This window comes from Schistocerca gregaria, chromosome 8 (assembly GCF_023897955.1).
Source record: "Schistocerca gregaria isolate iqSchGreg1 chromosome 8, iqSchGreg1.2, whole genome shotgun sequence".
In the NCBI taxonomy this organism is placed as follows: domain Eukaryota; kingdom Metazoa; phylum Arthropoda; class Insecta; order Orthoptera; family Acrididae; genus Schistocerca; species Schistocerca gregaria.
The window spans coordinates 268,568,488-268,596,286 of record NC_064927.1 but is presented as its reverse complement, the minus strand read 5'-3'; the positions used below and the strand labels follow the sequence as shown (position 1 = coordinate 268,596,286).

The following is a 27,799-nucleotide window of genomic DNA, read 5'->3' as shown; positions in this document are numbered from 1 at the left end:
GTGCAAGACAGAGATTGCTACTAAAACATTGTGCACGAATTAATAAGTGTAAGAAGCTAAGTGCATTGTACATAACATAGATTGGGGGGGGGGGGCAGTGAAAAATAGATAGGAAAGACAATGAAAGATGTAGAAAACTAAAATGGAGTGAAGCGAGGAGTCTTGAGGATTTCAAATCTCATCTGGTGCAGTCCCCAACAATCAGTCTTTCCTTCTAATCCCACCCGATAAGTCTCACCTGACCCAGGGTTTTGAGTGACTTCTTCTAAACAGTTTCCCTTTCCCTAAACCTCTCCAGTCCTTGTCCTCCACCCCTCTTCCTTCCCCTTCAACTCTTCCACCAGGAGGAGGACCCAGTGTCTCCAGAAGCTTGTGAAAATTCAATCCTTTTATGTGTGTGTGTTCCCCTGCAGTCACTTGGTGAGTTCTTTTTTATCCATCCATTTATATTATAAAATCTTGTAACATTTAGACAGTGTTATACACAAAATGAAAATGCTCAGATTGATCATTTCCATGTGTTAATAGTGATTCCACCCCTCTTCTGTTCAAAGTTATATAAATTTTATATATTTTTTTCACTTCATGAATTTTCTGCTACTGTGTAGTACAGAACAGCTCACTTCTCTTTCAGGGTAATGCTACTCTGCATTTGTACCCACATTTCAAACCATTGCAACATATACCAGGTAAGAGTCAGTACTACTACTACTACTACTACTACTACTACAACATTGTTAGTCTAACGTGTAAATACTGGAAAGTCAGGATGGAATGACAACAGTATTATGAAAAGGATAAATAGCTACTTATCAAGTACAGGTGGTGTTGAGTTTCAGACAGGTGCGTTAAAGAAATTACTAAACATTTAAGCTTCTGGACAAAAATTCCATCTTCAAAACACACACACACACACACACACACTCACACACACAAAGAGCACAATTCACAGTAGCCATTTATGTGTGCGAGTTGAGCTTGCATCTGGAGTGCACACATGTTCGTTCTATTTCAGGAAGAGGGCCTTATGTCTGAAAGCTTAAGTGTTTATCAGTTGTTTTATTGTGCCTTTGTGGAATGTAATGCCTCCTGTATGTGGTGAGTAGCGATCTTTCATTTTCATAATAGTAAAGTGTAAATACAGAATATGTAACAGGTGCAGATCCCAGAATCAAGAATAAAGCAAGACAGGGCTGCAAAGTTAAATTATACTATTGACATTTCAAGGTAATGTCTGAATATTGGTTATTTATAATAGATTAAATGCCTTCATCTATAAGAGTCTATTTGTAAGATTAGCTTCAGTTCAGAATAGGATCCAGTTAAAATGTTGCTATAGTAGTCATTATATTGTATGATCAAGTACAGTTGATAGTTTCGTGTAAGGAGTTTTTCAGTATTTGAAAGTCCATGTTCTGTGCACTCATTAGGTTAAGGGAAGCTTAACAGAACTGAAGCCGTGAAGAGGAGTTGTAAGTCATGTCTGATGTCTGTATCATTAATAGCAGTCAGTTAAGAGTCAGAGCTGGAGACTTCATTCGGCACATAGTTTTTGTCCATCAGGATGTTTGACATTGACATGATACTAAAGCAAACATTCTAAGAGCCCAGTTATTCTTCGTAATTCTCTTCCTTGATGATGGTTACCTCAAATCTCTGTCTTAAAACAAATGAGCGAAAGAGCAGTCATGGCAGTAACCATTTTGTATTGCCTCTTTGTAATAGAACAGCATATTTAATTGTGAACTATTTGAGACAGAATGTTCTCAGAAAGCTATTGTGGTGGTAAATAATTTGAGTTTAAAGGGGACCACTCACTGAATAGCAGCAGCATTGAACCATCAACAGGCACACCCAAAGAGAAAGAAAATTTTCTGGCTTGCAGAAAAAATTATTCGTCAAGCTAGAGTACAAACACACAAACAAAACACAAGCACGTGCACAAACACCTGCACCTCTACATTGTGCCATCTACAGACACAATGTCAGTATTGCATTTTGGCAGGTGGACTAGGATGGGGTGGTTAAGAGGGAGAGGAAGAGAGGTGAGGAATTGGTAGCTAGCCTTTCGGAGGGAAACAGCAAGTTTACTGGCTAGGAATGTTGGAGGGAGGCCTGCTAGGCATGTGATACATGGGTATCGAAACCAACGAGGCACAGCACAGGATGGACTTGCGGAAACATGACTTGGGAGTGGTTGACAGAACACAGGAAGGGGGAAACTGTTGGATAAGGGTGAAGGGACAGTTTGTTAGCGGAGGTTGAGGCCAGGAGGATTACGAGAGTGAAGGATGTGGTGTAAGGGTAACTCTCATTTGCATAGTTCAGAAAAACTGGTGCAGCAGGGAAAGATCCAGATGGCCTGCATTGTGAAGCCTCCATTAAACTTTAGCAAGTTGTGTTCAGTTACACATTGTGCCAATGGATGGTCAACAATATTCTTGGCCCTGTTTGGCTGTGGCCATTTATTCTAATGGACAGCAGGTTGATTGTCACACTGACATAAAAGACTCTGCAGTGCTTTCAGCAGAGATGGTAGATGATATGACTGCTTCAACAGTTGGTCTCATCTCTGATGAGAGAGGATAAGCCTGTGACAGGACTGGAGTAAGAAGTGATTAGTAGGCGGATTGGGCAGGTCTTGCACCTGGATCTGCCACCAGGATGCAATCTAAGTGGAAACGGAGTGGGAATAGCTTATGGTTGGTCCAGGATATTGTGTAGGTCTGGTGAGCAATAGAATACCTCTTCGGGAGGGGAGGGAATCGTCTTGTGTAAGATGCTGATAGATATTGTAGCCGGTTCTTGAGGTTGGTGAGAGGGTTGGAGATATGTGAGGTATGGCACAGGATATCTTGAGTTCTGTCACAGGCTTGTCATATCCCATTAGAGGCAGGGTCACTTGTGAAAGCATCGATGTCATCTACTAACTCTGCTACAGTCACTGCACAGCTTGTTATGTCAGTATGACAACCAATCAACTGTCCATCAAAATAAAAGGCCACCACCAAACTATGTCCAAGAACAAAATTGACCATCCAGTGGCACAACGTGTAACTGAGCACAGCATGCTAGAGTACAATGTCTTCTTTGTGATACAGGCCTCTTGGATAATTCCCCACTGCATGAGCTTTTCTGAACTACACTCATGAGAGTTATCCTTTGCAACACACCCTGTGCTCCCATCGCCATCCTGGCACCAATCTCCTCTAACCCACTGTTCTCGCACCATCCAACTAACAGTGTCCCCTTCCTCTGTCCTGTCACCCATGTCTAGATCAAGTGTCTGCCGTCCCTCTCTCCTGCATTCCTAGCCAGAAAACCTGCTGCTCCCCCCCCCCCCCCCTTTCACATCCCTGAATGCTAGCTATCAATCCCACATGACACAACTACATCTACATCTACATCCATACTCCGCAAGCCACCTGACGGGGTGTGGCGGAGGGTACCCTGAGTACCTCTATCGGTTCTCCCTTCTATTCCAGTCTCGTATTGTTCGTGGAAAGGAGGATTGTCGGTATGCTTCTGTGTGGGCTCTAATATCTCTGATTTTATCCACATGGTCGCTTCGCGAGATATACGTAGGAGGGAGCAATATACTGCTTGACTCTTCGGTGAAGGTATGTTCTTGAAACTTTAACAAAAGCCCGTACCGAGCTACTGAGCGTCTCTCCTGCAGAGTCTTCCACTGGAGTTTATCTATCTCCGTAACGCTTTCGCGATTACTAAATGATCCTGTAACGAAGCGAGCTGCTCTCCGTTGGATCTTCTCTATCTCTACGGTCAACCCTATCTGGTACGGACCCCACACTGCTGAGCAGTATTCAAGCAATGGGTGAACAAGCATACTGTAACCTACTTCCTTTGTTTTCAGATTGCATTTCCTTAGGATTCTTCGAATGAATCTCAATCTGGCATCTGCTTTACCGACGATCAACTTTATATGATCATTCCATTTTAAATCACTCCTAATGCATACTCCCAGATAATTTATGGAATTAACTGCTTCCAGTTGCTGACCTGCTATTTTGTAGCTAAATGATAAGGGATCTATCTTTCTATGTATTCGCAGCACGCTACACTTGTCTACATTGAGATTCAATTGCCATTCCCTGCACCATGCGTCAATTCGCTGCAGATCCTCCTGCATTTCAGTACAATTTTTCATTGTTGCAACTTCTCGATACACCACAGCATCATCTGCAAAAAGCCTCAGTAAACTTCCAATGTCATCCACCAGGTCATTTACGTATATTGTGAATAGCAACGGTCCTATGACGCTCCCCTGCGGCACACCTGAAATCACTCTTACTTCAGAAGACTTCTTTCCATTGAGAATGACGTGCTGCATTCTGTTATCTAGGAACTCCTCAATCCAATCATACAATTGGTCTGATAGTCTGTATGCTCTTACTTTGTTCATTAAACGACTGTGGGGAACTGTGTCAAACGCCTTGCGAAAGTCAAGAAACACGGCATCTACCTGTGAACCTGTGTCTATTGCCCTCTGAGTCTCGTGGACGAATAGCGCGAGCTGGTTTCACACGACCGTCTTTTTCGAAACCATGCTGATTCCTACAGAGTAGATTTCTAGGCTCCAGAAAAGTCATTATACTCAAACATAATAAGTGTTCCAAAATTCTACAACTGATCGATGTTAGAGATATAGGTCTATAGTTCTGCACATCTGTTCGACGCCCCTTCTTGAAAACGGGGATGACCTGTGCCCTTTTCCAATCCTTTGGAACGCTACGCTCTTCTAGAGACCTACGGTACACCGCTGCAAGAAGGGGGGAAGTTCCTTCGCGTACTCTGTGTAAAATCGAACTGGTATCCTATCATGTCCAGCGGCCTTTCCTCTTTTGAGCGATTTTAATTGTTTCCCTCTGTCGTCTATTTCGATATCTACCATTTTGTCATCTGTGCGACAATCTAGAGAAGGAACTACAGTGCAGTCTTCCTCTGTGAAACAGCTTTGGAAGAAGACAATTAGTATTTCGGCCTTTAGTCTGTCATCCTCTGTTTCAGTACCATTTTGGTCACAGTGTGTCTGCACATTTTGTTTTGATCCACCTACCGCTTTGACATAAGACCAAAATTTCTTAGGATTTTCTGCCAAGTCAGTACATAGAACGTTAGTTTCGAATTCATTGAACCCCTCTCGCATAGCCCTCCTCAGACTACATTTTGCTTCGCGTAATTTTTGTTTGTCTGCAAGGCTTTGGCTATGTTTATGTTTGCTGTGAAGTTCCCTTTGCTTCTTCAGCAGTTTTCTAACTCGGTTGTTGTACCACAGTGGCTCTTTTCCATCTCTTACGATCTTGCTTGGCACATACTCATCTAACGCATATTGTACGATGGTTTTGAACTTTGTCCACTGATCCTCAACACTATCTGTACTCGAGACAAAACTTTTGTGTTGAGCCATCAGGTACTTTGAAATCTGCTTTTTGTCACTTTTGCTGAACAGAAAAATCTTCCTACCTTTTTTAATATTTCTATTTACGGCTGAAATCATCGATGCAGTAGTCGCTTTATGATCGCTGATTCGCTGTTCTGCATTAACTGATTCAAATAGTTCGGGTCTGTTTGTCACCAGAAGGTCTAATATGTTATCGCCACAAGTCAGTTCTCTGTTTAACTGCTCAAGGTAGTTTTCAGATAAAGCACTTAAAAAAATTTCACTGGATTCTTTTTCCCTGCCGCCTGTTGTGAACGTTTGAGTCTCCCAGTCTATATTCGGAAAATTAAAATCTCCGCCCAGAACTATAACATGGTGGGGAAATCTACTCGAAATATTTTCCAAATTATTCTTCAGGTGCTAAGCCACAACAGCTGCTGAGCCTGGGGGCCTATAGAGACATCCAATTACCATGTCTGAGCCTGCTTTAACCGTGACCTTCACCCATATCATTTCACAATTCGGATCTCCGTGAATTTCCTTCGATACTATTGCACTTCGTATCGCTATAAACACGCTTCCCCCTTCACTGTCCAGTCTGTCTCTGCGGTATACATTCCAATCTGAGTTTAGGATTACATTACTGTTTACGTCTGGTTTCATCCAGCTTTCTGTCCCTAGTACTACATGGGCGTTGTGACCGTTTATTAATGAGAGCAGTTCTGGGACCTTTCTATAGACGCTCCTGCAGTTTACTATTAGCATATTAATATTGTTATTTCCTGTTGCATTTTGCCTACTCCTACCTTTCCGCGTCTCAGGAGGTGTCTTGTCGGGCCAAGGGAGGAAATTCTCTAACCTAAAAAACCCCCATGTGCACTCCACACGTACTCTGCTACCCTTGTAGCTGTTTCCGGCGTGTAGGGCACACCTGACCTGTTCAGGGGGACCCTACATTTCTCCACCCGATTGCGGAGGTCGAGAAATTTGCACCCCAGCTCTCCGCAGAATCATCTGAGTCTCTGGTTTAAGCCTTCCACTCGGCTCCAAACCAGAGGACCACGATCGGTTATGGGAACGATACTACAAATAGTTAGCTCTGATCCCACCTCGCGAGCGAGGCTTTCTGCCTTCACCAATTCCGCCAACTGCCTGTATGAACTGAGGATGACCTCTGAACCCAGACGGCAGGAATCATTGGTGCTGACATGAGCAACAATTTGCAGTCGGGTGCACCCAGTGCCTTCTATTGCCGCCGGTAGGGCCTCCTCCACATCTCGGATGAGACCTCCCCGGCAAGCAAACAGAGTGAACACTGGCCTTCTTCCCCGACCTTTTCGTTATTTCCTTAAGGGGCTCCATCACCCGCCCAACGTTGGAGCTCCCAATAACTAATAAACCCCTCCCCCCTTGTGCCTGCTCGGACCTTGCTGAAGGAGCAGCCACATGTCCACCCACAGGCAGAGCGGGTGATGCCACATGGCCAGCCTCCACATTTACCCTCCGCCTCATGCGCCGCGAACGCCGCTGAACCTGCCACTCCCCTTGGGGAGAGGGGGGCCCAACTGCCCCCGGTGCCCGCGAAGATGTCTGGGCAGCAGGGACAGTAGGTGAAGCATGTAACACTGGGGTGTACCTTGTGACGCACCAGACTCCCCACTGCCGCTACACTCCGAGGCAGCAGCCTGAAGACGGCTGACCGCGGCCATCAACATGCTCAGCTCTCCGCGAAGAGTGGCCAGTTCCTCCTGCGTCCGTACACAGCAGTCACACATCCTATCCGTCCTAAGGAATTACCTCTCCTCGTCCTGGTTCAGCTGCTGGAATGCAATCCCAGTGTTGTGTGCCCAGTCTGCACAATGCAGGGGTGCAGGCATGTGTGTGTATGTTGGGCGATTGTATTTGTATGCTAGCTTGACAAAAGATTTATTCTGACAGGTAGCCAGTTTTCTGTCTCTTTTGTGTGTGTGCCTGTTGACAACTTGATGCTTCTGCAATTTGGTGAGTGATCTCGTAAATTGTTTACATTTTGATATTAAATAGTTCATGAGGTTCAGTACAACACATGGTTTCCCAGACACACAGTTTTCTGTAGTGGCTTTCATTTACCTTCTACAGGATGAGTAAATGATCATCTCTGTGATTAAATAAGGCATCATGAAGAAACATCAGCAGATACTTTCATTTATTGAAGACAATGTGTTGTGTTGAAATATTTCCTGGGAGCTTCCTCCTAGATGCTGCCAGGATGCTAGGTGAGCAAGCCAGCAATTATCTCTCTGGCTTCTTGGTGTCTCTTATCAGAGAGAGACTTAAATCATACTTCTTTTGTACCCAGTTATCCAAGTGGCAACAGACAACCTACGATGTCAGATGGGGATTGGGGAATGGTGGGAGGGGGGGGGGGGAGTCATGACCCTCCCACTACTACACACACAAAAAATTGCATTTATGTTTCTACATACTACAGTTGTCAAATTTTAGCCAAATTCCACAGAACAAAGTAGCAGAAAAGTTGGGCGCCTTGAAAATGGCAGAGAATTAAAGAAAATAAAAACCTATGATTAACATAGGATACTTTTCAATTGTGCATCTGAGAGCAAGTGCACTTTATCAGACTTGTGATCAATCAATGGTTGACCATCCATATTGCCTTCAGCCAACGCATTGTTTTCTGAGTTGGCAGGTAGATCTGACAAATCACAGGATTTGAGTAATGGAATACAGAAAGCGAAAGACCCTGCCACTAAGAGAATAATAACGGGAAAAGTTATATTTCATTAGCAGGGAACAGCACTTCCCCCATTCATATGTTTGAATAGCCATAGTTAACAGACTTGTGTTCAGTCATATCATTAAGTGAAATTAGTGATGGTGCATCTACACTTTAGTTTTCTTGTGTGTAGATTATGACATTATGAAAGTAGTAGCCAGTCTCCTGCTGTTATTGTTCTTAAATCAGTTGCATTGAACAAGCACTTCTCAAATTTTAACTTATACTACGGTAATGTACTAAGCACTCGTGTAAACAAATTGTAAATATTATACTAAAATATTTTATTGTTACTATTATGAAAATCATTGGCACATTAAAGCTGGGATGACTGCAAGTAATATTTGTCATATTTGAGGGCTGGGAAAAAAGGGGTAGGGGGCTGCAGTTTTGGTGGGCATGTACAAAGAATATACACTACACACTGAACAACAAGAAAAAAAAACTTGAAGGTATGCACCTTTGACTATATCTACTGAGCATCCCCGGTTGAAACAAATGATTGTCCAGTGATTGTGAATGTTATTGTTTTCTTTGAAATTTCTGAGGCTTTCCCAGAACTTCTTGATTCATTGCTTGTTGGCACTCATTTGAGATCTTCTGCTAGTGGCATTTTGTGAGTTTCCCTCTTTATTTATTTTGCAAGTACAAGTGGCCATCATTGTCAAAGAATCGCCCTCCATTATTAGTGGCAGAATGGAGTCGAACTGGTGGCTGCTGATTATATGCACTTACTACACCAACATCTGAGGGCATTTTATCTGATAATTACTTCTGTAGTGTTTCATTTGTTGCCTGCAACAGTCATACACAACAGTGAAAAATCCATGACCTGTTTATTTCCTCTTTCTTGTTGAAACTAGTATCTTGCTTGTGAATTTTGGTGGCTCCTATGAACAGATGAGCATAGCAGTTTTCTTCCACTGTGGTGACAACTTGTGTATAAGTTCATTCTATTTTGTGGTCAATCTGACGCAGTCCATGCTCCACTACCACCAACTCCTCCAACTGCCTCAACCTGCAATGCCATTTATGTCTGATGATCCAGGTACTGATGGATAAGTGATAATTCCAATATAGACTTTTCCTCATGTACACAATGTTTGTTGTACTCGGGCATTGCATGTATAATCTTTACACTGTGTTTTTCTGATATACTGTCTGTCGCTCTGGAGGTGTGTGGCAGGAAGGCTACATCCAACATTTCTTCTGGCATATCTCTTTGTTGGGTGTTAAAGTTCATGATGTATCTTAGTACAGTGGTTCGAATCTGTGTCTAGCCACTCTGATTTAGGTTTTCTGTAATTTCCGTAAATCACTTAAGGCAAATGCTGGGATGGTTGCTTTGAATGGGCAAGGCTGAGTTTCTTCCTCATCCTTTCGTAATCCAAGCTTGCACTCCATCTCTAATGACCTCATTGTCAACTAGACATTAAATACTAATCTTTTTTCTTATTTCTTATATCCCTGATGGGGTACCCTTTGTTTCTCATAATTCGTTGCAGGTGTTAAATCTTGTATCTCTCCCAGGTGATGGAACTAGCACTGAGATGCTGTGGTTCACATATACAGGATGACACCGTTAAACAGGAACATTTCCACAATCCAATAAAACTAGAAGTGATGAAAGAAAGAAATTGCATTCATAGAAACGGAAACCTTACAACTTTGCCATTTACAAAACATTGGTGGCATTTATCTTTTTTTTAGTTATGTCCTTTAGATGGCATCCCCCTTTACAAATACATTCGTGAAATCTGCTGTTGAGGTTCTTCATTGACTGCTGCAACATCTCAACCGGGATACTGTGAATTGCATCCTGAATTATCTGTTTTAACTCATCCAGGGTTCTTGGTTGAGTCATGTAGTCTTTGCTCTTGAGGTAGTCCCACAAAAAAAAAAAATCCCAAATGGATAAATCTGGCGATCTAGGAGGCCAGGGAATGTTACCAAATCAAGGGCTCACACGGTAGCCAAACAATTCTCGCATATATAGCATTTATTGGTGTGCAGTCTGTGATATCACTCCATCCTGTTGAAACCAGGATTCTTGAATGTTTGGAAAGTTGTTCAATGCAGGTGTAACGAGAGTTCGTAACATCTCCACGTAATGATTGGCATTGATAGTTATTGTTTTTCCCCAATCATTTGCGAAAAAATACGGTCCGATAATCACTTGTGATGAAACACCACATCATACTGTCACTTTACTAGCGTGTAAAGAGCACTCATGAACGTCATTAGGCTTTGTGTTTGCCCAGTAATGGTAGTTCTGTTTATTGACATAACCTGTGAGATGAAAATGTGCCTCATCTGACACCACAACGTGTTTAGAAATTCTTTGTTATTGTTTGTTTTTGTTATAATTTGTTGACAGAATCCTAATCATAACCGGTAATCATTGTCCTTCAATTGTTGCATCATATACAGTTTGTATGGATGAAATTTTAAATCAAAATGAAGAATTCCGCAAACACTCTCCTGTGACATTCCAATGCTTGCTTACAAATTGAATGCCGTGGGCTGTATAAGACAGACTCGTGTACAGCATCAATGTTCACTGGAGAACGCACACTTCTTGGTCGTCCTGTTGGTTTCTTCTTGAGGGTATATCCAGTCTCTTCAAAGTCATCCAACATTTTATTGTGTGTTTCGACAGAAAGGTATCATGATGTCTTAAACTATAAAAACATCGACATTCCATCTGTGCCGCTACCAAACTACCATTGTTTTTATAAAGCATTTTTATGGCTAACAAACACTATTGTCCATTCCACTGATCCATTATTACTGAAAAAGCGGACTGTTTACTCGCTAACTGCCATGATCCCGCAGTGCTGCCACCTGCCCATGGCTGCCACTTCTCATTTCAAACATTCCTGTTATTCTTTGTCACCCTGTACATCACACGTGCATTACAAGTGTGTTAATCAATCCATGTACACAGTGTCCAGTATAAACTGCAATTTAGGTCTTACTATTCCTTGTAAGAAGTGCGTCCTTTCCACCTCCAAAGCACTTTTAATGCTTTCATGGTGATTGTTCAGATGTTTTAGGCACTTATCGAGCCTTTCCTCACCATGGCTCCCACGATGGTGAGATTCATCTGGAAACACGTTAAATCTTGGAGTGTTTTGTGTGGCACTGACAGTGAGCAGTGCTGAAGGTCAGCAGGTGTGGATGACATTCCTGTAAATGGCAGAGAATGGTTCTCGTACATATCAGTAAATACACTGCGTACACATGGGACATGAAATGTCTGCTGGGATGATGTTTCACTTTTTACTACTACATTCTTGTGGCTGTTAAGGATATTCGTCTGCAGAATATTTGGAAAAGAGCCCCTACAATGTCTTTGTGATAAGTTATAACTCCGCATCCAGACATGTAACAAATAATTTGGGCATTTGCAACTGCATGCCGCCCCCCCCCCCCCCCCCCCCTGCTTCCCCTCCTGAGGTGCTCTTTGATAAACAGCCAGTCAAACTTTTATGACCCTGCAGTACAACTATATGTACGTGGTTTATTGTTTTATCACTGGCAGTCTGCTCAAATACTGAGACACACTATACTGCTGACTGACACTCCTCAAAACATGCACAATTATTCCTCCCCACTTATTGTGTGGCACTTGTCTAGTATTTTTTGTGGTAATAACAGTTAAATAGTGAAAATTTGTTCCTTGCTAACAATTTAATTGAACTAAAAGCATAAAGGTTTATCTGATGACACAACTGAGAAAGCCTTAGGTTAGGTTAGGTTAGGTTAGATGACACAACTGAGAAAGCCGTATTTAGTCTTTCCTTGTTCTTTTCACTTTGTCTTACGTTCTTTCCAAGAATGGAATTGAAACTTCCTGGCAGATTAAAACTGTGTGCCCGACCGAGACTCAAACTCTGGACCTTTGCCTTTCGCGGGCAAGTGCTCTACCATCTGAGCTACCGAAGCACGACTCACGCCCTGTACTCACAGCTTTACTTCTGCCAGTACCTCGTCTCCTACCTTCCAAACTTTACAGAAGCTCTCCTGCGAAACTTGCAGAACTAGCACTCCTGAAAGAAGTCTTGGTCGGGCACACAGTTTTAATCTGCCAGGAAGTTTCATATCAGCGCACACTCCGCTGCAAAGTGAAAATCTCATTCTGGAAACGTCCCTCAGGCTGTGGCTAAGCCATGTCTCCACAGTATCCTTTCTTTCAGGAGTGCTAGTTCTGCAAGTTTCGCAGGAGAGCTTCTGTAAAGTTCGGAAGGTAGGAGACGAAATACTGGCAGAAGTAAAGCTGTGAGTACCGGGCGTGAGTCGTGATTCGGTAACTCAGATGGTAGAACACTTGCCCGCGAAAGGGAAAGGTTCCGAGTTCGAGTCTCGGTCGGGCACACAGTTTTAATCTGCCAGGAAGTTTCATATCAGCGCACACTCCGCTGCAGAGTGAAAATCCCATTCAAGAATGGAATTGTTCAGTTGTCACTGTACTTGACTTCATACTGTCTTAAACAGGAAATGTGTGGGTGCTTATTAATCATTTAGATAATCAAAAAGTGTAATTATCTATCTACTAATATTTTATTTAGATACTATTTGAGGTGATACTGGAGTGAACTGCACATCCAGACTATCACCTCTGCTGATCACTAAGAGCATTGTACGGAGATTGGAAGTAGCTGTGAATCAATGTTGGTTCTAATTTTGAAAGTAGTGAAAGAAGATCCAGAAGTGTAGGAATTCTGTTGTCAGGTTCGATTCCCGGCAGGGTCAGGGATTTTCTCTGCCTCGTGATGACTGGGTGCTGTGTGCTGTCCTTAGGTTAGTTAGGTTTAAGTAGTTCCAAGTTCTAGGGGACTGATGACCATAGATGTTAAGTCCCTTAGTGCTCAAAGACTTTTATATATATATATATAAAAATTCTCCTAGCTACTGACAAATAAATAAATATTGTTGATTTTATAGACGTAGTTGACAAGTCATTCAGTAGCAGAATTGTTCTTTTAAGCTGAACAACAAATTTTTGTTTTCTTTGTCAGTAAATCATTTCCTAGATAGTCTTCATTGAGCTTTGGGCATATGTATTCCTTATCCTTTCGATGTTGAGGAGGATAGTACAGACAGCAGAAGTAATTGGCTTCAGTTTTCTGTGCAAGTAACTAAATGTACTCCTCAAACTTTCCACCTACACCTACATCTACATCTACCTTTATACTCCGCAAGCCACCCAACGGTGTGTGGCGGAGGGCACTTTACGTGCCACTGTCATTACCTCCCTTTCCTGTTCCAATCGCATATGGTTCGCGGGAAGAACGACTGTCTGAAAGCCTCTGCGCGCGCTCTAATCTCTCTAATTTTACATTCGTGATCTCCTCGGGAGGTATAAGTAGGGGGAAGCTATATATTAGATACCTCATCCAGAAACGCACCCTCTCGAAACCTGGACAGCAAGCTACACTGCGATGCAGAGCGCCTCTCTTGCAGAGTCTGCCACTTGAGTTTGTTAAACATCTCCGTAATGCTATCATGGTTACCAAATAACCCTGTGACGAAACGCACCTCTCTTTTTTGGATCTTATCTATCTCCTCCGTCAACCCGATCTGGTACGGATCCCACACTGATGAGCAATACTAAAGTATTGGTTGAACAAGTGTTTTGTAAGCCACCTCCTTTGTTGATGGACTACATTTTGTAAGGACTCTCCCAATGAATCTCAACCTGGTACCCGCCTTACCAACAATTAATTTTATATGATCATTCCACTTCAAATCGTTCTGTACGCATACTCCCAGATATTTTACAGAAGTAACTGCTACCAGTGTTTGTTCCGCTATCATATAATCATACAATAAAGGATCCTTCTTTCTATGTATTCGCAATACATTGCATTTGTCTATGTTACGGGTCAGTTGCCACACCCTGCACCAAGTGCCTATCCACTGCAGATCTTCCTGCATTTTGCTACAATTTTCTAATGCTGCAACTTCTCTGTATACTACAGCATCATCCGCGAAAAGCCGCATGGAACTTCTGACACTATCTACTAGGTCATTTATATATATTGTGAAAAGCAATGGTCCCATAACACTCCCCTGAGGCACGCCAGAGGTTACTTTAACGTCTGTAGACGTCTCTCCATTGATAACAACATGCTCTGTTTTGTTTGCTAAAAACTCTTCAATCCAGGCACACAGCTGGTCTGATATTCCCTAGGGTCCTACTTTGTTTATCAGGCGACAGTGCGGAACTGTATCGAATGCCTTCCGGAAGTCAAGAAAAATAGCATCTACCTGGGAGCCTGTATCTAATATTCTACAGCAGATCGACGTCAGAGATATAGGTCTATAGTTTTGCGCATCTGCTCGAAGAACCTTCTTGAAGACTGGGACTACTTGTGCTCTTTTCCAATCATTTGGAACCTTCCGTTCCTCTTGAGACTTGCGGTACACGGCTGTTAGAATGGGGGGGGGGGGGGGGGGGCGGCAAGTTCTTTCGCGTACTCTGTGCAGAATCGAATTGGTATCCCCGTCAGGTCCAGTGGACTTTCCTGTGTTGAGTGATTCCAGTTGCTTTTCTATTACTTGGACACTTATTTCTATGTCAGCCATTTTTTCGTTTGTGCGAGGATTTAGAGAAGGAACTGCAGTGCAGTCTTCCTCTGTGAAACAGCTTTGGAAAAAAGGTGTTTAATACTTCAGCTTTACGCGTGTCATCCTCTGTTTCAATGCCATCATTATCCCAGAGTGTCTGGATATGCTGTTTCGAGCCAATTACTGATTTAACGTAAGACCAGAACTTCCTAGGATTTTCTGTCAAGTCGGTACATAGAATTTTACTCTCGAATTCACTGAACACTTCACGCATAGCCCTCCTTAAGCTAACTTTGACATCGTTTAGCTTCTGTTTGTCTGAGAGGTTTGGGCTGCGTTTAAACTTGGAATCAAGCTCTTTGCTTTCGCAGTAGTTTCCTAACTTTGTTGTTGTACCACGGTGGGTTTTTACCGTCCCTCAGTTTTACTTGGCACGTACCTGTCTAAAACGCATTTTACGATTGCCTTAACTTTTTCCATAAACACTCAACATTGTCAGTGTCGGAACAGAAATTTTCGGTTTGATCTGTTGAGTAGTCTGAAATCTGCCTTCTATTACTCTTGCTAAACAGATAAACTTCCTCCATTTTTTTATATTCCTATTAACTTCCATATTCAGGGATGCTGCAACGGCCTTATGATCACTGATTCCCTGTTCTGCACATACAGAGTCGAAAAGTTTGGGTCTGTTGGTTATCAGTAGGTCTAAGATGTTATCTCCACGAGTTGGTTCTCTGTTTAATTGCTCGAGGTAATTTTCGGATAGTGCACTCAGTATAATGTCACTCGATGCTCTGTCCCTACCACCCGTCCTAAACATCTGAGTGTCCCAGTCTATATCTGGTAAATTGAAATCTCCACCTAAGACTATAACATGCTGAGAAAATTTATGTGAAATGTATTCCAAATTTTCTCTCAGTTGTTCTGCGACTAATGCTGCTGAGTCGGGAGGTCGGTAAAAGGAGCCAATTACTAACCTAGCTCGGTTTTTGAGTGTAACCTCCACCCATAATAATTCACAAGAACTATCCACTTCTACTTCACTACACGATAAACTACTACTAACAGCGACGAACACTCCACCACCGGTTGCATGCAATCTATCCTTTCTAAACACCATCTGTACATTTGTAAAAATGTTGGCAGAATTTATCTCTGGCTTCAGCCAGCTTTCTGTACCTATAACGATTTCAGCTTCGGTGCTTTCTATCAGCGCTTGAAGTTCTGGTACTTTACCAATGCAGCTTCGACAGTTTACAATTACAATACCGATTGCTGCTTGGTCCCCGCATGTCCTGACTTTGAGGCTGTTGCCCTTTCTGTACTTGCCCAAGGCCATCTAACCTAAAAAACCGTCCAGTCCACGCCACACAACCCCTTTTACCCGTGTAAGTGCTTGTTGCGTGTAGTGGACTCGTGACCTATCCAGCGGAACCCGAAACCCCACCACCCTATGGCGCAAGTCGAGGAATCTAGAGCCCACACGCTCGCAGAACTGTCTCAGCCTCTGATTCAGACCCTCCACTCGGCTCTGTACCAAAGGTCCGCAGTCAGTCCTGTCGACGATGCTGCAGACGGTGAGCTCTGCGTTCATCCCGCTAGTGAGACTGGCAGTCTTCACCAGATCAGATAGCTGCCGGAAGCCAGAGAGGATTTCCTCTGATCCATAGCGACACACATCATTGGTGCCGACATGAGCGACCACCTGCAGGTGAGTTCACCCTGTACCCTTAATGGCATGCGGAAGGACCCTTTCCACATCTCCACATCTGGAATGACTCCCCCCGGTATGCACACGGAGTGCACATAGGTTTTCTTCCCCTCTCTTGCTGCCATATCCCTAAGGGGCCCCATTCCGCGCCTGACGTTGGAGCTCCCAACTACCAGTAAGTCCACCCTCTGCGACCGCCAGGATCTTGCAGACTGAGGGGCAACATCTGGAACAGGACAAGCAGCCATGTCAGGCCGAAGATCAGTATCAGCCTGAGACAGAGCCTGAAACTGGTTCGTCAGACAAACTGGAGAGGCCTGGATCACATCAGGGCATAATGCCATCACCACCAACAAGCAGACACTTTGCCTAATCATGCTGTACATTTTTTCATCAGTTATCGTGTATGAATGCCCCCTCCCCTGCACACTCCTTTTTCGTGTGAAATCATTTTGAATATTTTTATCGATTTCCAAGGTTGTACTGATTGACAGTATCATAGACAATACTGTGTGTGCAGTCTTTAGAAAATGTTTTGCAGCAGTTTTATCTGTGTTGTCCGGGCAAAATCAGTGTACCCCCATAGTTGTTTATATTTGTTTTATTAAATTTTAATGTTTAAATGGGGAGTCTGTTTGTCATAAACATCATGATTTTCACTTCCTAATATATTTCGGTTTTTCTTCTCCTTCATTAAGTGTGTTGATACTGTTTCCTGCTTACTTGCATTAAGTTTTCCCCTCTTTCCAGATTTATACGCTAATGTGTCTATTTCAGTACATTGTACTTTATCGAACTGTTTATAGACTGATCCGGAAAATTGATTTTCTATTCTTGGAAGCAATGTTTGGCATTCTTCAGACTCCTTTCTTTTCAGTTAACTGATGCACTAAAATTGACCATTATACATGGTTTATTCATATATGAGAGTAGCTCTCAGCTGCCTTCCCCGTTGAGGCATCGCTATCAGCAGTTTTATCACTTCCTGTTGCAGCCACACGCTTCCAGGATGTGGCTTCCTGCAGATGGATGTTATAGCAGCAGGTTGCCCCATCAGTACAGTCCTATGAACTACTCAGTATATGTTGCAGTGTTGTTTCAATGCCAAGGTGTAATGCACTGCAATCACAGATTTAGTACACTCACAACTGATATGTAAATACTAAGTTTGTGTTCTGCCATGCATTCCTTTTTCATGTAATTTATTTTTCGTTGTTTCATTGTTCCAGTATTTAATTTTGTAGCTTTCAGTCTTCCATATGGTGATTTCTTTGACATTTGTTTTGCACTGTGGAAGGAATGGCTGGGGCAGCAAAAAATAAAATAATTTTGTTTTTCATATATTTTGAAATACATTTAGCATCCTTACAGGAGTCTTTTAGTTGTTTTTGGAGTGGTTAATAATCTGTAACAAAAAACATCACAGCTCATTTTCTGTTAAGTCAGTATCACATTATTCTTGATTTGTACTCAAGTGCTTTTCGCTGTACTTGTTCCCCAAACTGATTCTGTAAGCATTCAGTTAAGTTCTGTGTATGCAGTCCAAAAAGTAACAGGACAAGTAGCTTCCATTCAGCTCAGTCTCTTGTAGAAAGGTGTATTTTAGCTTTATCCATGAAGGCAGCACTTTACATCTAGGTGTAGGTACTGCAATGAGCAAGACACTATTTTGGCCATCTGTGTATGTAAAAGCTTGCTTAACTTCTTGGGCGGAGCTTTCCACAAGTTACGAAAGAACCAACGGTCTTTCACTTCCTGCTTCTAATCACATTTCCTGTGGCCAGTTGGTTGTTATTATATATAGCTTTACAACTCAGTGAGAGGGCTCTTATTGTGTCAGGCAATGGCAAAGGAAGGCTTATCAGTGTATCAGGTGAGTCCATTATATCATTAATAAATTATACCCATACCGTCAGGAATGTTGTAAATTTTCATCTGTGTTTTTAATTATGTGATTGTGCTGTAGGTTTTAGAAGCTGGGTGAATGTCCTTTTGCATCTCTGTAGAAGTCTCATTTTGTAACTATGTCAAGTGCAAAATATCATTTGTGATCTTTCAAGTGTTGTATTTTTTAGGTTTGGTACTGCTTTTTCATTGTTTTAATCAAACTGAAGATTCAGAGCTGATTTTCATTGTATCATTCAATGACTGCATTTCACAGGACTGATATTATGGAATCTGGTGAAGAAAATTATGGAAGAACTGGCTAAAAGAATGAAGCTTTAGTCTCGGCAGCAGTGCGGCTCATCTCTGGGCACCTTGTATAATGATTAATCACTAGCTGCCTAGAGAAGGGCATCACTGACTGAGGCTTTAGTCAACGTGCAGAATAAAAGTAGTTTTATATTGTGGGATCTATTGCTACACAAAATCATCATTGTTATAAGTTCATCCTGCTGTGACATTAACTGCAGTGTTGTCATGTTTCAAGAACACCTGTTTCTTACATTTTTCATGTTTGGGTATTACATTTGAATGATAACCATGTTTTGTTATCAAAGTTGTTTAGAAATTGTGCAGCTTTTGTTGTTTCATGTGTGCTTTTCCGTTAAGTCGCTTATTAACAAACAAACAAAAAATAATAATATCAAATATTTAATGAAGACAGTAATTGTGAAGTATTGTAGTGAGAACTCAAATTCAATGTCTTATTCTACTTCTTTTATTTTTATTGCTTTGGATCTTTTAAAAATGTTTTATTCATTACCCAGGTGTTGTGGACTTCTTATCCACGGAGATATCAACTTCAAAGCAGAAAAAATTTAGCCTTGTCACTTTTGTGGACACTCCAGGTCTTGTGGATGGTGGGATGGAGTACCCATTTGATGTTAATGAGGCTGTATTGTGGCTAGGTAAGAAAGAAGAGCTGTAAGATTTTTCAGTTGTCTACCTGTCTCTTTCATCACATTGGAAATGACACACTTAACACACACATTTTAACACAAATGTCACAATTAATAATTTGGGAGTGCCACATTTAATATTGACAATTTGATGCAAAGGGTAGATTGCTACTCACCATATAGCGGAGATGTTACAGATAGGGACAATAAAAAGACTTAAACAAATAACCTTTCAATTAAAAAGGCCCACTCACACAGATGCAACTCACTACAATTTCTAGCTGGCTATAGCAGTGTGTGTGTGTGTGTGTGTGTGTGTGTGTGTGTGATGAAGATCTTTTTGGCCAAAAGCTTACTTGTTTGAAAGTTGTTAAAGTTGTTTTGTTGTGCCTGAAAGTTGTTTTGTTGTGCCTGTCTTTGACTGAATACCTCTGCTACATTGCTAGTAGCAATCTATACTTTTCATAATATTGGCATTCTAAGAGACACTCAAGCCTTTTGAGAACAGTGGCAATCCCTCTGAGTGCAGTGTCTTTGTTCTATTCAGATGTAAAATGGCAGGGCAAGGTACACCAAAGTAATTGTTGTAGTGTGGATGAATTACATATTAGAGCCACAGAGAGAGGTTACACAATTTCATGTAAAGAAAAGAGAAAATGCGTGATACATCTACACTGCAGTCTACAGTATAGAATAAAATGTGCTGGATGTCCCACATAGTGAGTCATAATGTGTCTTTTCTTTGACATTTCTGAAGATTATATCAGTTTTACTTTCATTATGTGTATCTGCAATTAGTTAAAACAAAGCTGCTCATTAGATGTTTTATGCAGTGCACAACATCAAAACCTTCATTTTGGTTGCCATTCTGAACAATATTTTGTCCAAACTTTCATTTCATGCGTCTTATTAATACAAAAACCTCAAATTAGTTCATTGTGATATTCAGATCAAGTATATTTCATGATAGCAAAAGAACAACAACTGTCAGCTCTTCTGACAGTGTGTGGCTACTGTGATACACGTCACTGACTTGAAGTTCCACTATTGTGAAGACAGCAGTGACACAGCAGCAACACTCCTTCACTGCTGGAGACACTGATTCTAATTTTTTGTCCTTTGCTCTTACTGTCAATAAATATTCCTTAACTAAATGTCACACTGGGCTGTTTTGAAGTTTCTCTGTTAAGTGACAATATGAAATTATCTTTATCTGTTCATACTGAGAACCAATATCAAGTTTTCTGTTCCATGGGCACCGTATGAACAGATTTTCAGTCAACCTACATAACATATGCAACATTAGAGAAAATACTCCTGACAGCTCTTCAGGATGGATACCTGGCATATTGAAACCCATATGTCCCATCATACTGATCATAAAATCACAATACTTTGTACAACTGAGAATGTGAATGTGGCACTAGACTTTATAAAAGGTCAACAAGATCACTTATGATGTCAAATGGATATACCTTGATAAACAGTTTAATTCTAAAAGTTGAACACTAATTAATGTCAAGCAGTTGCAGATAAAATATTCTGTCCAGATATTTATTGTTCCATCTACTGTGGGAACAATGTTGAATGGATAAAATAGAAAATTGTGACTTAAGAAACTGACTGACATGCATAAAATTCGTATTTCTTCAACAAACTTTTAGTTTGGTGAATGATGGTAGTTTACCAACAGTGAATTTCAGTGGCTAATAAGACACAAAGTGCCTATATGATAGTTTGTAGTGGAGGTGAGTATTTTTAATATTTCTGAAGATGAATGGTGACTTGTAAGTAGCTGTAAAAAAAGTTAAACGTTTGACATTGTTAAAAACTGGTGTTGTAATAATATTAAATAATTTTCTTGAAAGAAATAAAAAAACTACACTATATTCTTTCCCTTTCCCTGAGAGCTGGAGGGAGGGGGTACGCATGCATTCATTTAGTTATTTGTGGATCAAAATTGTTTACTTTGGGTAATTTTATTAGGATTTCTATTTTTTGTAAATCTCATTTCATCAAGTTAAAGATTTGTCATTCTGTATATCACTGCATGAAAGTATGCCTTTTTTATGGATTGCTGGATGGCTCGATCTGTTACTCACTAATCGGTCTGTCTGTCGGTTTCTGAAAAATACTAAATATGTACATTAATACGGTTTTGGTATTTGTATTGATTTTTGTAAATGACTCACCTTTTTTTCCTTCGCATTAAATAATGAAGTTTTGTCTATCATGTTGTACTTATTTTTCTGTCTTTTTACAGGAAAGATGGCTGATTTGGTGTTCGTTTTCTTTGACCCAATTGGCCAGGCACTTTGTAAAAGAACTCTCAACCTAGTTGAGGCCTTAAATAAAACCCAAACAGAAAAAATGCGTTTTTATTTGTCCAAGGCAGATGATGCTGGGGATGAGTCTGATCGACAAAGGTATGAATTCTGTATGATTTTTGTAGTCACTTTCTAGTGACAGTATTTGATACTATATTAATCCCACTTCTCCTGTAATCTCTCTTTCTCCTTTTTTCCAGAGTAATGATGCAGATTGTTCAAGAATTGTGTAAGCGGCCTGGTTTGAATAGGACTGGATTTGACATGCCTACTATTTACATACCAGAATTAAACAAGGTAACATTAACTGTGTGTAAGGAACTCAAATATCTGCTTTCAGTTTAAGAAAGAGTTAAAATGTGAACTTCTCGGTGTTCATAATTAAAATTTTTCTTCTTGAAACTACACTGTGTTAGAGAAAAACAGAAAAGTTTAATGCAAATGCTAAAGAAGGGAGACATAAATCAGATTTAAAAAATCTGAGTTCAGGTAAAGAGTTGAAGGTAAGTGTGAAATGTGATAGGCACAATAGAAATTTCAGAGCATGTACTGGTCTTCAGACAGCTGACAGGTTTATTACTACAGGTGACTAAGGCACATAATGCTGGCTATTGTGGTGCAATTAACACTGTACATACAGTGACAAGTAGTCACCATTCAAATATGTTGAATCTTTTCCAAAGCCTTTACTGGCAGGAAGCACCCTCCCTCCTTGTTCCACAAAAAAAAACCCCATGTATTATTCTTATTTACTCGTGACCCCTGCATTGTGACTGACTAGTCACAAAGTAGTACTCTGCCTAAAATAGAGTATTATCTCTTTCTTGAATATATCTGTTGTGGCACAAAACACAAATGAATTTATGCGGTACAACACATGAGAGCACACTGTGCAATAACATGAAATGGGCTGTAGGTGAAAACAAGTCAGGAGTGAAACAACCACCAAATATTGAGGTGGTGGACATTGGAGGCTATGTCACGACATCTGGGCTCCAGAATGGTGGCTGCCTCACTTGTGCAACCTTTGGAGATGATCCTGGCTGCCTTAAATCGGTCCAAAGCACTGGCCTGCCTTGGGATGCAGAATCTGGTGACGAGGCCAGACTCGCCTCTCAGGCCATGGTTTCCTGGAACAATTAACAGTGGAATTATAGGGAGGCAGGTGGAGGAAGATGGGGGGAGCAGGCTCAAGCATGAGGTCTTCTTCCATCAAAGAATGAGGTGTGTGGAAATATTAGAATCATAAGACTGGGGGGCACAGTTCCATAACCGAGGCTGGTTCTGGTGTTGAGTGGTGGTCTGGTCCCTGGTATCAAGTGTAAAAACTTGTTGTTCGTGTTTCTGACAAATGGTGGCTGGGAATCACTGATCCTGTTGGCCTATACCTCTAGTCTCGTGTACCAGATTGGAATTTTGGAGAGGTGAGAGAAACGGTGGGGCAGGGCGGGGGCCTGAGTGCTGGCAGCAGTAAATGCGGAAGTGAACAGCTCTGATGGGCTCTTGTGAGCAAATGATGTTGCCCGATAAGTCACGGCATCTTGGGTAGAAGGATCTTGGACATACGTCTTCATGTGCTGTTTTAATGTCTGAGTGAATCTCTCAACCTCTTCATTTGATTGGGGATGGAAAGGGTGCAAACACACAAACTTCACTCCATTCTTAGTGTAGAAATTCTCAAAGACCTCATGTCTGCAGTAGGCCATCGGTAGCGGAAATATTTGACAGCACCGTCACTGTATTCTACTGTGGTTGTATGGCAGTTAACACTGTACAGGAACTTGGAAAAAATTTGTGACAATGAGCCACATGGTGTTGAGGAACGGGCCTGCAAAATTGAAATGCATTCATCCCCAAGATTTCGTGCATACTGGCATAGGCAAAAAAAAAAAAAAAAAAAAAAAAAAAAACCTGACATGGGATCATCTGTTGTTCCACACATGTGTTGCATTAACAGACAAGGCTCTCTATTTCTCATTTGATGTCCAGCCAATAAGTGTGGTGCTGAGCGAGCAGCTTGATCCTGGAAGTGCTCCAATGCCCCTGATGCAGTAAATGTAGGATCTGCTGCTGAAAGGTTGGTGGAATCACAGCATCCAGTGCTGTGTGGTTTGTGGTTAAGAGAAACCACACCCGCAGAGGCAATGCTGAAGAGGAGGAAATTGTTGCCTGGCCAATAGCTCTGGCCACACCCTCATGATGAAGGTGCAAACTTGTTTGAGAGCAGTGTCCACCTCTGTGGTGACAGCAGTGCGGTCTCCCATAATGGAAAAATTGCCAATGGCCAGTTGAGCCTTATCGTCCAGGTAGAAGCAAAGAATTTCCTCTTTATTTACTTGTATTATGGCCCAGGGGTAGGCAGGAAAGGGTGTCAGCATTTGCATGCTGGGATGTGCTTCTGAAGTGGTTTACATAGGTTTATCTTGATAGGAACAATGCCCCGCACTGGAGCGAATGAGCAGAATGATCTGGGACTTGAACTGTTGAACTGAATGATGATCTCAACAGCGTATGGTCTGCTACCAAGTGGAACTTGGTACCATCAAGACATATGAAATTTATTCAATGTGAATGCAATGCCCAGTGTTTCTTTTTCAATTTGGAAGAGGGGCAGCAGCCTTCTCAGTAGTTGGAGGGGCAGCAGTCTGGATAATTGACTGATCTGGCCTTGTAACACTAACCAAAACGGCCTTGCTGTGCTGGTACTGCGAACGGCTGAAAGCAAGGGCAAACTACAACCGTAATTTTTCCCAAGGGCATGCAGCTTTACTGTATGGTTAAATGATGATGGGGTCCTCTTGGGTAAAATATTCCGGAGGTAAAATAGTCCCCCATTCGGATCTCTGGGCGGGGACTATTCAAGAGGACGTCATTATCACTAGCAAGAAAACTAGCGTGGAATGTCAGATCTCTTAATTGGGCAGGTAGGTTAGAAAATTTAAAAAGGGAAATGGATAGGTTAAAGTTAGATATAGTGGGAATTAGTGAAATTCGGGGGCAGGAGGAACAAGACTTTTGATCAGGTGAATACAGGGTCGTAAATACAAAATCAAATAGGGGTAATGCAGAAGTAGGTTTAATAATGAATAAAAAAAATAGTAATGTGGGTAAGCTACTACAAACAGCATAGTGAACGCATTATTGTGGCCAAGTTAGATGCGAAGCCTATGCCTATTACAGTAGTACAAGTTTATATGCCAACTAGGTCTGCAGATGAAGAAATTGATGAAATGTATGATGAGATAAAAGAAATTATTCAGGTAGTGAAGGAAGACGAAAATTTGATATTCATGGGTGACTGCAATTCGAGAGTACAAAAAGGGAGAGAAGGAAACATAGTCGGTGAATATGGATTGGGAGTGAGAAATGAAAGAGGAAGGTGTCGGGTAGAATTTTGCACAGAGCATAACTTAATCATAACTAACACTTGGTTCAAGAATCATAAAAGAAGGTTGTATACATGGTAGAATCCTGGAGATACTAGAAGGTATCAGATAGATTATATAACGGTAAGACAGAGATTTAGTAACCTGGTTTTAAATTGTAAGACATTTCCAGGGGCACATTTGCACTCTGACCACAATCTATTGGTTATGAACTGTAGATTAAAACAGAAGAAACTGCAAGAAGGTGGGAACTTATGGAGGTGGGACCTGAATAAACTGACTAAACCAGAGGTCGTACAGAGTTTCAGGGAGAGCATAAGGGAACAGTTGACAGGAATGGGGGAAATAAATACAGTAGAAGAAGAATGGGTAGCTCTGACGGATGAAGTAGTGAAGGCAGCAGAGGATCAAGTAGGTAAAATGATGGGGGCTTGTAGAAATTCTTGGGTAACAGAAGAGATACTGAATTTAATTGACGAAAGGAGAAAATATAAAAATGCAGTAAATGAAGCAGGCAAAAAGGAATACAGACGTCTCAAGAATGAGATCGACTGGAAGTGCAATATGGCTAAGCAGCAATGGCTAGAGGACAAATGTAAGGATGTAGAGGCTTATCTCACGAGGGGTGAGATGGATACTGCCTACAGGAAAATTAAAGAGACCTTTGGAGATAAGAGAACCACTTGTATGAATATCAAGAGCTCAGATGGAAACCCAGTTCTAAGCAAAGAAGGGAAAGCAGAAAGGTGGAAGGAGTATATAAAGGGTCTATACAAGGGCGATGTACTTGAGGACAGTATTATGGAAATGGAAGAGGATGTAGATGAAGTTGAAATGGAAGATATGATACTGCGTGAAGAGTTTGACAGAGCACTGAGAGACCTGAGTTGAAACAAGGCCCCGGTAGTAGACCACATTCCATTGGAACTACTGACGGCCTTGGGAGAGCCAGACCTGACAAAACTCTACCATCTGGTTAGCAAGACGTATGAGACAGGCAAAATTCCCTCAGCCGTAAAGAAGAATATAATAATTCCAATCCCAAAGAAAGCAGGTGTTGACAGATGTGAAAATTACAGAACTATCAATTTAATAAGTCACAGCTGCAAAATACTAACGCGAATTCTTCACAGATGAATGGAAAAACTGGTAGAAACTGACCTTGGGTAAGATCAGTTTGGATTCTGTAGAAATGTTGGAACACGTGAGGCAATACTGACCTTATCTTATCTTAGAAGAAAGATTAAGGAAAGGCAAACCTACGTTTCTAGCATTTGTAGACTTAGAGAAAGCTTTTGACAATGTTGGTTGGAATACCCTCTTTCAAATTCTAAAGGTGGCAGGGGTAAAATACAGGGAGCGAAAATCCATTTACAATTTGTACACAGACCAGATGGCAGTTATAAGAGTTGAGGGGCATTAAAGGGAAGCAATGGTTGGGAAGGGAGTGAGACAGGGTTGTTGTCTCTCCCCGATGTTATTCAATCTGTATATTGAGCAAGCAGTGAACGAAACAAAAGAAAAATTTGGAGTAGGTATTAAAATCCATGGAGAAGAGGTTCCCCGATGACATTGTAATTCTGTCAGAGACAACAAAGGACTTGGAAGAGCAGTGCAACGGAATGGACAGTGTCTTGGAAGGAAGATATAAGAAGAAGACCAAAAAAAGCAAAACGAGGATAATGGAATGTAGTCGAATTAAGTCGGGTGATGCTGAGGGAATTAGATTAGGAAATGAGACACTTAAAGTAGTAAAGGAGTTTTGCTATTTGGGGAGCAAAATAACTGATGATGGTGGAAGTAGAGAAGATATAAAATGTAGACTGGCAATGGCAAGGAAAGTGTTTCTGTAGAAGTGAAATTTGTTAACATCGAGTTTAGATTTAAGTGTCAGGAAGTCTTTTCTGAAAGTATTTGTATGGATTGTAGCCATGTATGGAAGTGAAACATGGATGACAAATAGTTTGGACAAGAAGAGAATAGAAGCTTACGAAATGTGGTGCTACAGAAGAATCTTGAAGATTAGATGGGTAGATCACATAACTAATGAGGATGTGTTGAATAGGATTGGGGAGAAGAGGAGTTTGTGGCAGAACTTGACAAGAAGAAGGGACCGGTTGGTAGGACATGTTCTGAAGCATCAAGGGATCACAAATTTAGCATTGGAGGGTAAAAATCGTAGAGGGAGACCAAGAGATGAATACACTAAGCAGATTCAGAAGGATGTATGTTGCAGTAAGTACTGGGAGATGAAGAATCTTGCACAGGATAGAGTAGCATGGAGAGGTGCATCAAACCAGTCTCAGGCTGAAGCATGGATGCAATTGCTTAGGTGTGTTTCTTCATTGCTATTATATTTTCATGAGGAAAGACGTGGCCTAGGTACTCCAATAAACTGAAAAAAATCACTTTTGCTGAGATTGAACTTCAATCATGCCTCCTGCAAAACTAAAGAGTTCAGGTTCGCTAAATGTTACTTTGTGGAACGTCGTGTGAGTGCGATGTTTCCATATATAATCTGTTCATCATGAGAATAATGATGTAAACAAACACAAAGATGATGATTGGTCAGAAGCAGTAGCACAGGTACATGGATGGTGTTATGCTCTTGGAAGTAGGTTCTTCTTACGTATTAGATACATTAGTACTAAGTTACATTAAATGAAAATCAAAGGTGTACAACTGTACTAACAGCCATCAACTTAATCACACTTTAGCTAAGTAGTATTTATTTCAAAAATCGTGTACAGTCACACAGTCTGCAGTGTTGTGCTCCGATCGTCGC

The 27,799-nt window shown here is 41.4% G+C and overlaps 1 protein-coding gene across 2 annotated transcripts in view; it reads left to right on the top strand.

Annotated features, from left to right (window-relative positions):
* The window catches only part of LOC126284110 (uncharacterized), a 91,533-nt gene that overhangs the window by 40,543 nt on the left and 23,191 nt on the right, over positions 1–27,799 (top strand). For both annotated transcript variants that reach the window (XM_049982770.1, XM_049982769.1), the window contains exons 4-7: positions 635–689; positions 19,170–19,310; positions 21,565–21,727; positions 21,829–21,925. In XM_049982770.1, the coding sequence (XP_049838727.1) occupies positions 635–689; positions 19,170–19,310; positions 21,565–21,727; positions 21,829–21,925 (456 nt within the window). The remainder of the gene's footprint in view (positions 1–634; positions 690–19,169; positions 19,311–21,564; positions 21,728–21,828; positions 21,926–27,799) is intronic.